The sequence below is a fragment of the Notothenia rossii genome, assembly GCF_949606895.1.
Source record: "Notothenia rossii genome assembly, chromosome: 6".
Lineage (NCBI taxonomy): Eukaryota > Metazoa > Chordata > Actinopteri > Perciformes > Nototheniidae > Notothenia > Notothenia rossii.
In genome coordinates this window covers 38,307,876-38,319,607 of record NC_136909.1, presented here as the reverse complement: position 1 = coordinate 38,319,607, position 11,732 = coordinate 38,307,876, and the positions used below count along the sequence as shown (strand labels likewise).

At 42.3% G+C, this 11,732-nt stretch overlaps 1 protein-coding gene across 1 annotated transcript; it reads left to right on the top strand.

Moving 5' to 3' along the window:
- Window positions 1–10,069: 10,069 nt before the first annotated feature.
- On the top strand, window positions 10,070–11,386 carry LOC307044861 (uncharacterized protein). Its single transcript, XM_079690283.1, has 2 exons — window positions 10,070–10,554; window positions 10,588–11,386. Exon 1 carries the CDS (start codon window positions 10,134–10,136, stop codon window positions 10,518–10,520), a length of 387 nt encoding a protein of 128 aa, XP_079546409.1. The 5' UTR covers window positions 10,070–10,133; the 3' UTR covers window positions 10,521–10,554; window positions 10,588–11,386.
- Window positions 11,387–11,732: the final 346 nt, after the last annotated feature.

The window sequence follows — 11,732 nt, the reverse complement described above, 5'->3', positions numbered from 1 at the left end:
ACTATAGTCACCCGGGTGCAACTAGCATCTGCATAATAAAAATGCCATTTAGTAGTAACAATGATCCCCTTTCAATCACATTATTATGCATGAAAAGTGACAGGTGGGCCCGCCCCCAATTATGCTAATGAGCTAAATCCCGCCTCCCTTTTGTTCGAGGTGGATGTCACACCTAGTTGTGATATCACACCTAGGTGTGAGATCCTTTGATGTGGGGGTGAGGTGTCATCTCACGTAGGTGTGAAATGCCCCCCTGTGTAGCTTCTTTGTTGTCTAATCCTTTGATGTCAGGGTTGAGGTGTTATAACAGGTAGGTGTGATTTCACACCGGTGTGTTATAAGCCTCTGATGATAATCTAGGTGTTAATATGGGTGTTGATTGAGGCAGTCTCATTGAAGTTGTGCGTGAGATTGTCTAGCCCCCGCCCCCTCACAGCCCCGCCCCTTCCCCCTTTCCCCACCCCTTCCTGTCACACGTATAAGAGCCCTAAAGATAGTGGGTGGAGTTAGATGAAGAAGAGAAATCCATGCAGACTAAATAAAAAGACAGTCATTTCCACTCACTAAGACACCTAACAAACTTTATTGTCCTCTCTAAATTTGATTTAGGGTTTTTTAAATGATTTGTGCTTGCTAAGGATGTTTCTTCTTAAGTTGTTGTGAGACTGTTAACTAATGTAGCAGTAGTTTGACTACAAGGGAGTCTCTTTTTATGAAGAAGGTATTCATATTAATTAAAAAAGATATTATATAGCTTTTAATATGAATGGTGATAAATAGGGGTGATCTCTTTAGTTGTAGGGCTTGTGAACTAGTGTGTAATTACTTTATTAACTATAAGAAAGTCTCTTTGAAGAGGGTAATACTAATTTAAAATAGCCTATTGTCCCCATGATCTTGTCTTTTTTATTTTTTAATTACTTCACACAACTATAAGGAAGCCTTATGTGTATGAAGTTATGTGAGGTTGTATTGGAGTAATATTAGAATTTGCTGTATGCAAAAAAGAGAAGTTTTTGGTGTTATAACAGGTAGGTGTGATTTCACACCGATGTGTTATAAGCCTCTGATGTTAATCTAGGTGTTGATTAAGGCAGTCTCTTTGAAGTTTTGCGTGAGACTGTATCGCCCCCGCCCCCTCACAGCCCTTTGTTGTCTAATCTAATTAGCCTTTGTTGTCTAATCCTTTGATGTGAGGGTTGAGGTGTTATAACAGGTAGGTGTGACTTCACACCAGTGTGTTATAAGCCTCTGATGTTAATCTAGGTGTTGATTAAGGCAGTCTCTTTGAAGTTTTGCGTGAGACTGTATCGCCCCCGCCCCCTCACAGCCCTTTGTTGTCTAATCTAATTAGCCTTTGTTGTCTAATCCTTTGATGTGAGGGTTGAGGTGTTATAACAGGTAGGTGTGACTTCACACCGGTGTGTTATAAGCCTGTGATGTCAATCTAGGTGTTGCAAGGGCAGAGTTTCACTCTGTGGAGGGACAAAAGAAGCAGCGTTAATCACCTGGACAAAGGACTCTTTAAAGCAGAGATACCATATGCAGACACTACCTGAATATCAGCAGGAGAGGACTCTTTAAAGTAAATACATTATAAGGTTAAAATAAGATATATATATATATATATATGTGGTGGAATTAGTTTAAAACAGTCACTTTAAACATTAGTTGTCCTCTCTAAATTAGATTTAAGGTTTTTAAAATGATTAGTGTTAATTAAGGGCTATTGTTATTTTAGTTTATAAGGGGATAGGAGTTCAACTTTAAAAATGCAAAGGATCATTCTAAGAAGAGTGAGAGGGCTAATGAGCCAGCACCATACTTCCTCTATGCATTTTCTTGACCTGTATCTGATCTTGAAAAACTCTGGTAAGTACTTTTTTATTTTATTTTATAATATCATGTAATTATTTAATGCTGCTTGGTGTGTGTTAAACAACCTATGTGCATCTGTTGTATTTATTTTGTAACAGCACTATGGCTCGTAATGATTTAGAAGCTTTGGGGAAAATTACCCCTCTATGTACAAATAATGTGGTGTAGATTTTTAATCAAATCTTTTTTGTGTGTGTCTCAGTTCAGGAAAGTCTGAACCAAATACGAATTTGAATATTAGAGAGGATTAACTCTTTTGGTGGAACCCCATATGATTAATTCCCTGTGGAAAGTGAGTATATATGTATTTAAAACTGTATGTGTATCTAGCTTATTTTTCAAATCAAATATGTTTTTTTTGTTGCTGATGTGTAAAATATCCAAAATAACGTTTTATGTACTTACTCTCTTGTTAAAAGGTGATGAAGTTTGCAGCGTAAGCCAGCCATCAGTGTACCAAAACCTCCCCTCTATGGAGTTTACACACAGCCTACCTTCTGCGACAAGTGCTGATCTAAGTTTGATCTTCAGTGATCCTCTCACACACCATCCCTCCAAGAGCCAGACAGACTCGTCCCCCTGTAACGCCCCCCTTCAACAGGTCTGATGCTAACCCCCCAACACAACTAAGGAACTTGGTTTATTTTAATGGCCTAGGCAGATTTTTGCTTTTTTCTCTTGCCAAGATACCTTTAGACACACTTTGAGATATGCAAAACTTTAAAACTAGAAAATGAAGTACATTATCTTATTAGATTTTTTCTTAAAGAGTGTTTATTGTAAAATGTTTATTTATATAGCACCTTTCAACACAAGGCAATTCAAAGCGCTTTACAAACATGAAAGACATTAAGAAAATGGCATTTAAAAACAGTCATTAAAAAGCAAAGATAATAAAATAAGCATTAAAAGACAAAATACATGAATAAAAGTTACAGTGCAGTTTAATATGTGAATAGTTCAATTAATAGAACCGGCAAAAAGAAAAGTCTTCAGCCTGGATTTAAAAGTAGTAAGAGTTGCAGCGGACCTGCAGGTTTCTAGAAATTTGTAGCATAATAACTGAACGCTGCTTTTCCATGTTTAGTTCTGACTGGGGACAGAAAGCAGACCAGTCCCTGAAGACCTGAGAGATCTGGATGGTTCATACTGTAGCAGTAGGTTAGACATTTATTTTGGGCCTAAACTATTCAAAGCTTTATAAACCAGCAGCAGTATTTTTAAATCAATTCTTTAAGGTAACGGAGTAAACCACCGGTTGTTATTTACTGACATTAGGCAGATTTTTGGCTTTTTTTTCTCTTTTCTTGTGTTACTAAGATACTTTTAGATACACTTTGATGTATGCAACACTTAACAACTGGTAGAATATGAAATACTTTAGAAGGAATTCGGTTTCTTTTTAATGGCCCAGGCAGATTTTGGCTTTTTTCTCTTGCCAAGATACTTTTAGACACACTTTGAGGTATTCAAAACCTTAAAACTAGAAAATGAATTACATTGTCTGATTAGATTTTTTCTTAAAAGACTGTTTCTCTAAAAGGTAAGTTTGTGATTTACTGACACTCAGCAGATTTGTGTGTAATTCTCTCACAAAGGAACTGTAAGATACACTTTTTATGTATGCAAAACCTTAAACATGAATACATTTTCTTTAAAGGCACTTTTTGATTTTAACGCTATTTCAGTGGATCAATCCAGTTTTGTTAACATCAATGTTTTTTTTCTCTTTTTCTTGTGTTACTAAGATACTTTTAGACACACTTTGATGTATGCAACACTTAACAACTGGTAGAATATGAAGTACTTGTAAGGAATTCGTTTTCTTTTTTATGGCCATTTTTTTTTAAAAACACTTGTTCAGTTAAACAATGTTTTTTTTTTCTGATAACCAGACATATTTTAGTTATTTTCTGCTATCAAGATACTTTTAGTTACAGATGTAGCACTTCATTTCAGACTCCAGTTTACAGCGTCCTGCCTACGACCTGCCACAGACCAGTAAAGAGGAATGTTAAGCCCTCCCACTATTTTCCAAGAGGGCGTTGCCAGATTTTCAATTTCAGGTTTTAACCAGGAGATGGCGCTTCATTCAATAATACAGAAAGACAATTTTCATGGACTTTCAGTTGTGTTTTGAAGAGCATTTGAACACATCAATGTTTTAGATCAACTAAAGTATATCTAATCTTGTAATTCAATAATATATAGTCTTGATATATTAAATAATCATAATTATAATGTAAATGTTTACATTACACTTCTTTATTTGTTATGCTCATACTTTAACCTTTACAATCGTTTGCTTTAATATGCAGTATATTTGTTGTATATTTTTTTGTTTGCTTCCTCCTGCTCCCTTTTGGACACATACTGTATGATTTATTATTATTATTAATATGAAGATATTATTAAGATATGATAAGATGTTACTTTATTGATTGAACATTTTAGTTTAGAATGTGCTGTCCCACGGTAATTCAGAAGGCTCACAGGTCACATTCCGACCATTATTTAAAACAATAGGTGCTTTCACACCGTCTACAGTTTGATTTGTATAGAGGGAGCTCTGTCAGTTTTCGAATTACCCATTTGCTTTCGCGGAGCCCTGTTTTTCAGAGCACATCCTGCTACTAAATATGTCACACGCACGCTCTGTTGATTGGCGCAGCAGTGCGGATACGATCAATTGCTATAAAAACCCTCTTCTACTAATACAGACGGTGTCACTATGCCGGCGGATGTGGCCGTTGTTGAAGCCTCTTCAGGCTCCGCATCGGCAGGCCTCTCCCTCGGTGTGGAGCTGTCAAACTCGACCCTAACGCCGCTTACAGCCGGCCAACTAAAAGTTGTTTTCCGTTCACGTTGTCATTTTTAGACTCCTTCGCTTCTTTGCTTGTGAATCCAAAAGCTGTGACGGTTGGCTGTTTTCGTTTTGCCATATTTTTTATTACAAAGCCAGAGTTAAAAAAATATCAATGAACATTTCAAATACCGCGCCGGCATCACCGCCATAACCATAGCAACGTAAGTAAGAATGCAGCGCCGCCACGTACAGATGGCAACACCCAGACATATTCACAAATATAAAACAAATATTCAGAAACTGTAATGAACAATAACTATTATTTATTTCAAGAACTGTTATTTACATAAACTCAACATTTCTAATCTGTGTGACACAAATATGCACGATTGTTTTGGGCTCCCCCTATTTATCTCAAAGTCAGCCTTCAGGGGAGCTCCCTCCCTCCCAAGCTCCCCCTAGCTCCCCCATTTCGAACAGTGTCAGTAGTAATATTCATCCCGCTTTCGTCTCATTAGTATGCATAAAAAGTGACAGGTGCTGTGACAGGTCACACCTCTCCCTACTTATGCTAATGAGCTAAGTCCCGCCTCCCCTTTGATCGAGGTGTGAGATCTCAAGTAGGTGTGATATCCCAAGTAGATGTGAGATCCGTCGATAGGAGGGGGGTGATGTGTATTCACAGGGGTGAAAAGCCCCCAATGTTGCGCCTTATGGTGTATAATAAAAAATGTTCAATCACATTAGTATGCATAAAAAGTGACAGGTGGGCCCGCCCCCAAGTGTGTGTGTGTGTGTGTGTGTTTGTGTGTGTGTGTGGGTGTGGGGACCTTCACTGATGTCCTCCCAAGGAGGTGTATGTGTGTGTGTGTGTGTGTGTGTGTGTGTGTGTGTGTGTGTGTGTGTGTGTGTGTGTGTGTGAATCAGTCACGGATGTCTTCACATGGAGATGAAGACTCCTGTCTCTTAACACCCAAGGTCCTGCAGTCGGCTGAGGCTGTAAAAGTATAGAAAAAGCAGGTAGGTGGGGGTTGAGAGGAGACTCTGGGGTGTCAATATATCCAGACCAAATTATGCGGATTCCGAGCTTGAACATGTTTGTAATGTGTATGTACATATTTTCAATGCCATCTCTCTCTGTTTCTGCTGATGTGTAAAATATATAAAATAACGTTTTATATACTTACTCTCTTGTTAAAAGGCGATGAAGTTTGCAGCGTAAGCCAGCCATCAGTGTTCTAGTTTTTAAGGCTTTGTATACCTCAAATTGTGTCTAAAAGTATCTTGGCAAGAGAGAAAAAAGCCAAAATTCGCCTAGGCCATTAAAAAGAAACCGAATTGCTGCTAAGAAATAAGTTCAGAAAGCTATGACTCCAGTGGAACACTGTTAGAGTCAAAAGTAACTCTCAATGTATTCAGACAGAGTATGCAGATTGGGGCTGATCAGAACAAAGAAAGCACCTTCCTAGCCAAAAGTTAGTCACACACTCCCTTACTGTCACCCTTACCTCTTCCTATGGCTGTCAGGCCTTTTGGTGTGTGTGTGTGTGTGTCTGTGTCTGTGTCTGTGTATGTGTCTGTGTGTGTGTGTGTGTGTGTGTGTGTGCGTGTGAGCCTGGCCTGCCATCTCTCTCTCTGTGTTTCTGCTGATGTGTAAAATATACAAAATAACGTTTTATATACTTACTCTCTTGTTAAAAGGTGATGAAGTTTGCAGCGTAAGCCAGCCATCAGTGTTCTAGTTTTAAGGTTTTGCATACCTCAAAGTGTGTCTAAAAGTATCTTGGCAAGAGAAAAAAAGCCCAAATCCGCCTAGGCCATTAAAAAGAAACCGAATTCCACGTATCACAAATGAACAGACACAAATGCAGACTTGACTACTTGGCAGTTGATTAAAGCAGATGTGTCCTTTTTCATCTCTCAAAGTTTTGGGTCCTGTTCAAAACTGGGTACAGAAAGAGATTAATTATACAGTCATTTGTACGTAAAGATTTTTTAAGTTGTAACTTAGAAATATACATTTGATTGCATTTAAAGTGGCTGTAGACAACTTATCATAATGAAGTAGTATGTAGTTGATTGCACAAATTTGTAATGGATGTAAAATAAAGACGACATTAGCATTTAAATTGGCTCCGTATAAGACTTGCTTTCTCTATGAAATTATGTCTGGTTCTGAGTAGTGTTCTCCCTTTCACAATAAAAAGCCCAAACACAATACTTTCTGAATCACAGCAGGAAGTAATGTGCTAAAATGCAAATACAATAGCTTACAGTAGCTCCCAATTAGTTGAACAATTGGAAAACCGCAAGGACTGTGGAAACACCTACTGGCAAAGGATTGTGGATGCGAATTATGCAAAGAGGAAGAAAAAACATTCTATCTAAAGCTATATAACACAATCTGCATATTGACAGTATGAGTACAACAAAAACAGTATGCATGTTGATGCAAACGACGATGTTCAGTAAACGATCAATCAAAATCGAAGGATCCAATGTATTTTTAAATGGAGCAGAAATAGAACTAGTCTCCCAGTTCAAGTATCTTGAACAGGGAGTGTCATATTGGACTCGCACTTGACTTTTTAAGAAACATATCCAAAAAGTATCCAATACCATTAAATTCTACTTGCAACATTTTAAACAAATTAGACCTTTTCTTAACTGTCAATGCTGCAAAGTCATACCTCCACTGTATGATTCTATCCCACATTGAATACTGTTTTACAAACTGGTCGTTTGCTTGTGCCACACTCCTGAAACCCATAGAACAGCTGTTCAAGAGAGCTATCCAGGTGTTTGACAGAAAGCCACAGTCATACCACCACTGTACCATCCTTGAATATCACAATTTCTTGAGTTTTTGACAATTTTATGTCTTTTAAAAGTATGTGTTTTTAAAAAAATAATATTTACATGGGCTGGCCCCCCTCCCCTTGGGGGAATTCATCCACAGAAAACACACTGGACGCAGCACTAGGTCAGAAACCAGAGGAGACTGTGAAGTCCACCACAGACGGACCACCTTTGGACAAAATGTCCTCTCCATTAAAGGCAGCTCATTGTGGAATAGCCCCCCAACTGAGATACGGGATTGTCCCACTCTCAATAGTTTTAAAGGTCAACTTAAAGAATGGTTGAGCAACAAACAGACGTGTAATCACCGCTAAATAAATGCACTTTAACACAGGGGTATCTCCTCTTGCACTTTATGTAGCGCTTTTATCTTATCTTGCACTTTATATATCATAGTTGCTACATTGTACTGCCATGTGGTAAATGCTTGTATGCTGCTCATGCTCTTTCTGCATATCATGTATTTTATTTTTGCTGTATATATATATATATATATATAAATGTCATGTTCTTATATGCTGTATGTGACGGGACTATAGATGGAAATTAGCTCAAAGCTAAAATCCGGCTCATTTACACTTGTAAGCATTATTTTTGTTTTAAAGTGTTCATCAATGTGCACTACGGTAGCCCTGAAGAAAATTAAACATTAAAATATGTTATCGATGTCCCCATTCCCAGTTTGTTTTGGGAATAATTGCGATGTTTACTATGTTTTGGTAGCTCTTAACAAAACAGATTTTTTTGTAAAAGACTGCGACTCTAAAAGGCAAGTTTGTGATTTGAACACTGTTTCGATGAAACAATACATTATACAATATTACGACTTTTTGCCATATTTTTAACACAATATACTTGTACCTTTTTTTTTTTTTGTGGCTGTAGGGCTTCAAGATATTTTGCATGTCATGCATAAACACGGTGTCATCTTTTCCTTGAAACTGACGTGCTGCCCGTTTTACAAAACAAGTTATTTTTCTGCTTCTTCATCCTCTGAATTTTCCTCCCCCACCCCTCTTCCTTCAGACAGCACAACAAGAATCAAGGTGGATCTGTGAAATGAAACACCTCTTCCCAGAGCGTGACTTCCCTATTGAGAGCATGCGTCTCCGGCAGTAGGGTCTAAACCAATTGGCCAGATATACTAACATGCAGAACGTACGGTATGTTTGAAGACTAACTGTCACGGTTTGTGAAACAAGCAGGACCCAAATGCAGATATAAACTGAACTTCCTTTATTTCAAGGCTATGAGATATATGTACAATGACAAAAACAGAACACTCACCGCAGAACTAGTCAGGGAACAAGACGAACCGACCAAGACAGAAAGACAACCCAGAACTTAAATACACACAAGACTCAATCACACAACAAGACACAGGTGAGGAGGGAGGAGAAAACACAGGGGCCAAGGTGAACATAATCAGACAATTAGACACACCAGGGAAACTAATGACAAGAGGGAAAACACAGGGAAAAGGACCAGACAATAACCCAAAGGAAAACATGACATGGAAAATAGCAAAAACACCCAAACCTACAAAACTATAAACGTGACATAACATGAGAATCGTGACATAACCCCCCCCCCCCTCAAGGGACGGATTCCAGACGTCCCAAAAAAACAAAAATCCAGCAGGGTGGGTGGAGGGGGTCTGGAGGACGGGTCTCGGGCGAACGGCCCGGGGGCAAGGCAGAGTTCAAAAAGGGGAATTCGGGCGGACGGCCCGGGGGCAAGGCAGAGTCCATGGAGGGAATCTCGGGCGGACGGCCAGGGGGCAAGGCAGAGTCCGAGGAGGGGTGAAGACCCGACAGCTCCGGAGGCCGGTCAGGAGCCGGTGTCGGCAAGATCCCCCATGGAAGAGGACACAGGATCGGCAGGACCCCCAGCGGAAAAGCAGTCGGCGGGACCTCCAACGTGGCAAGACATGGAGTTGGCAGGACCCCCGGCAGAAGAGCAGTCTGCGGGACCTCCAACGGCTCAGGACATGGGGTTGGCAGGACCCCCGGCAGAAGAGTAGTCTGCGGGACCTCCAACGGGACACGACATGGAGTTGGCAGGCCCCCCGGCAGAAGAGTAGTCTGCGGGACCTCCAACGGCACAGGACATGGGGTTGGCAGGACCCCCGGCAGAAGAGCAGTCTGCGGGACCTCCAACGGCTCAGGACATGGGGTTGGCAGGACCCCCGGCAGAAGAGTAGTCTGCGGGACCTCCAACGGGACCAGACATGGAGTTGGCAGGACCCCCGGCAGAAGAGTAGTCTGCGGGACCTCCAACGTGACAAGACATGGAGTTGGCAGGACCCCCGGCAGAAGAGTAGTCTGCAGGACCTCCAACGGCACAGGACATGGGGTTGGCAGGACCCCCGGCAGAAGAGTAGTCTGCGGGACCTCCAACGGCACAGGACATGGGGTTGGCAGGACCCTCGGCAGAAGAGCAGTCTGCGGGACCTCCAACGGCTCAGGACATGGGGTTGGCAGGACCCCCGGCAGAAGAGTAGTCTGCGGGACCTCCAACGGGACCAGACATGGAGTTGGCAGGACCCCCGGCAGAAGAGTAGTCTGCGGGACCTCCAACGTGACAAGACATGAAGTTGGCGTCGGGCGGACAGCCATCAGGACACGGGGAGCTGGCGTCGGACGGACAGCCAACCGGAGACGAGGTGCCGGAGTCGGCCGGTATGCCGACAGGACACGGGGAGCTGGCGTCGGACGAGCAGCCATCAGGACACGGGGAGCTGGCGTCGGACGGACAGCCAACCGGAGACGAGGTGCTGGAGTCGGCCGGTATGCTGACAGGACATGGGGAGCTGGCGTCGGACGGACAGCCAACAGGAGACGAGGTGCTGGAGTCGGCCGGTACGCCGACAGGACTCGAGGAGCTGGCGTCGGCCGATGAGTCAGCAGGTGACGAGGGGCCGGAGTCGGGAACATGGTTACTGGAGCCGGCACTGAAGCCGGGAACATGGCTGTAAGGTCCGGTTCTGGAGCCGGAAACATGGCTGTAAGGTCCGGTTCTGGAGCCGGAAACATGGCTGTAAGGTCCGGTTCTGGAGCCGGAACCCTGGCTGCTGGGCGCGGAGCAGAAGCCTGGACCCTGGCTGTGTAAGCCAGGTAATGGAGTATGGAAGGAAAGCTGCATGGGCCGGCACTGGAGCACGGAGCAACGGCTGCTGGGTCTGGCGCTGGAGCCGGAACCATGGCTGTTGGGCGCGGAACCCTGGCCTTGCGTCTCTTAGGAGTTTTTTGGAGGCTTCGTGGACCCCCAAACTCCAGACCAGACCCCAAGAAAGGGTCAGAAAATGAGGACTGGCTCTCAGGGCTACGTGAAAAAATCCTAAGCCACTCGGGCAACAAGCTCCAGAGCCAGGGCTTGCGAGCAACCTCCTGACGTGCCTCCTTCAACGCAGCCTCTCTACCCCGTCTAGATGAGGCGCCTTTCCACGTATAAAAAATATACTCCAGAGAATATCCAAGATGTTCCGCCTGTAGCTTCGAAAGATCTGCTGGGTCCATTTTAAGGTCGGTTCGTACTGTCACGGTTTGTGAAACAAGCAGGACCCAAATGCAGATATAAACTGAACTTCCTTTATTTCAAGGCTATGAGATATATGTACAATGACAAAAACAGAACACTCACCGCAGAACTAGTCAGGGAACAAGACGAACCGACCAAGACAGACAGACAACCCAGAACTTAAATACACACAAGACTCAATCACACAACAAGACACAGGTGAGGAGGGAGGAGAAAACACAGGGGCCCAGGTGAACATAATCAGACAATTAGACACACCAGGGAAACTAATGACAAGAGGGAAAACACAGGGAAAAGGACCAGACAATAACCCAATGGAAAACATGACATGGAAAATAGCAAAAACACCCAAACCTACAAAACTATAAACGTGACATAACATGAGAATCGTGACACTAACCATTTATCCAGTTCAAGCTGTCTTTAAGATGTGACATTGCGCTCTGACTACTTCCCGTAAAATGGTGACAAACTATTACTTATTCTTAAATTTGAACTCTTGCTGCTTGGTTGAAAATGATAGATGACAAATAACTTTAAAAAAAAGACTCAAACAGCGAGGGACATTATACTGGTGAAAACAACTCTCAATTCTACAGATGACTCCCCCCACTCAACGCAATAAGTCCCTCCATCCACTCAGCAAAGC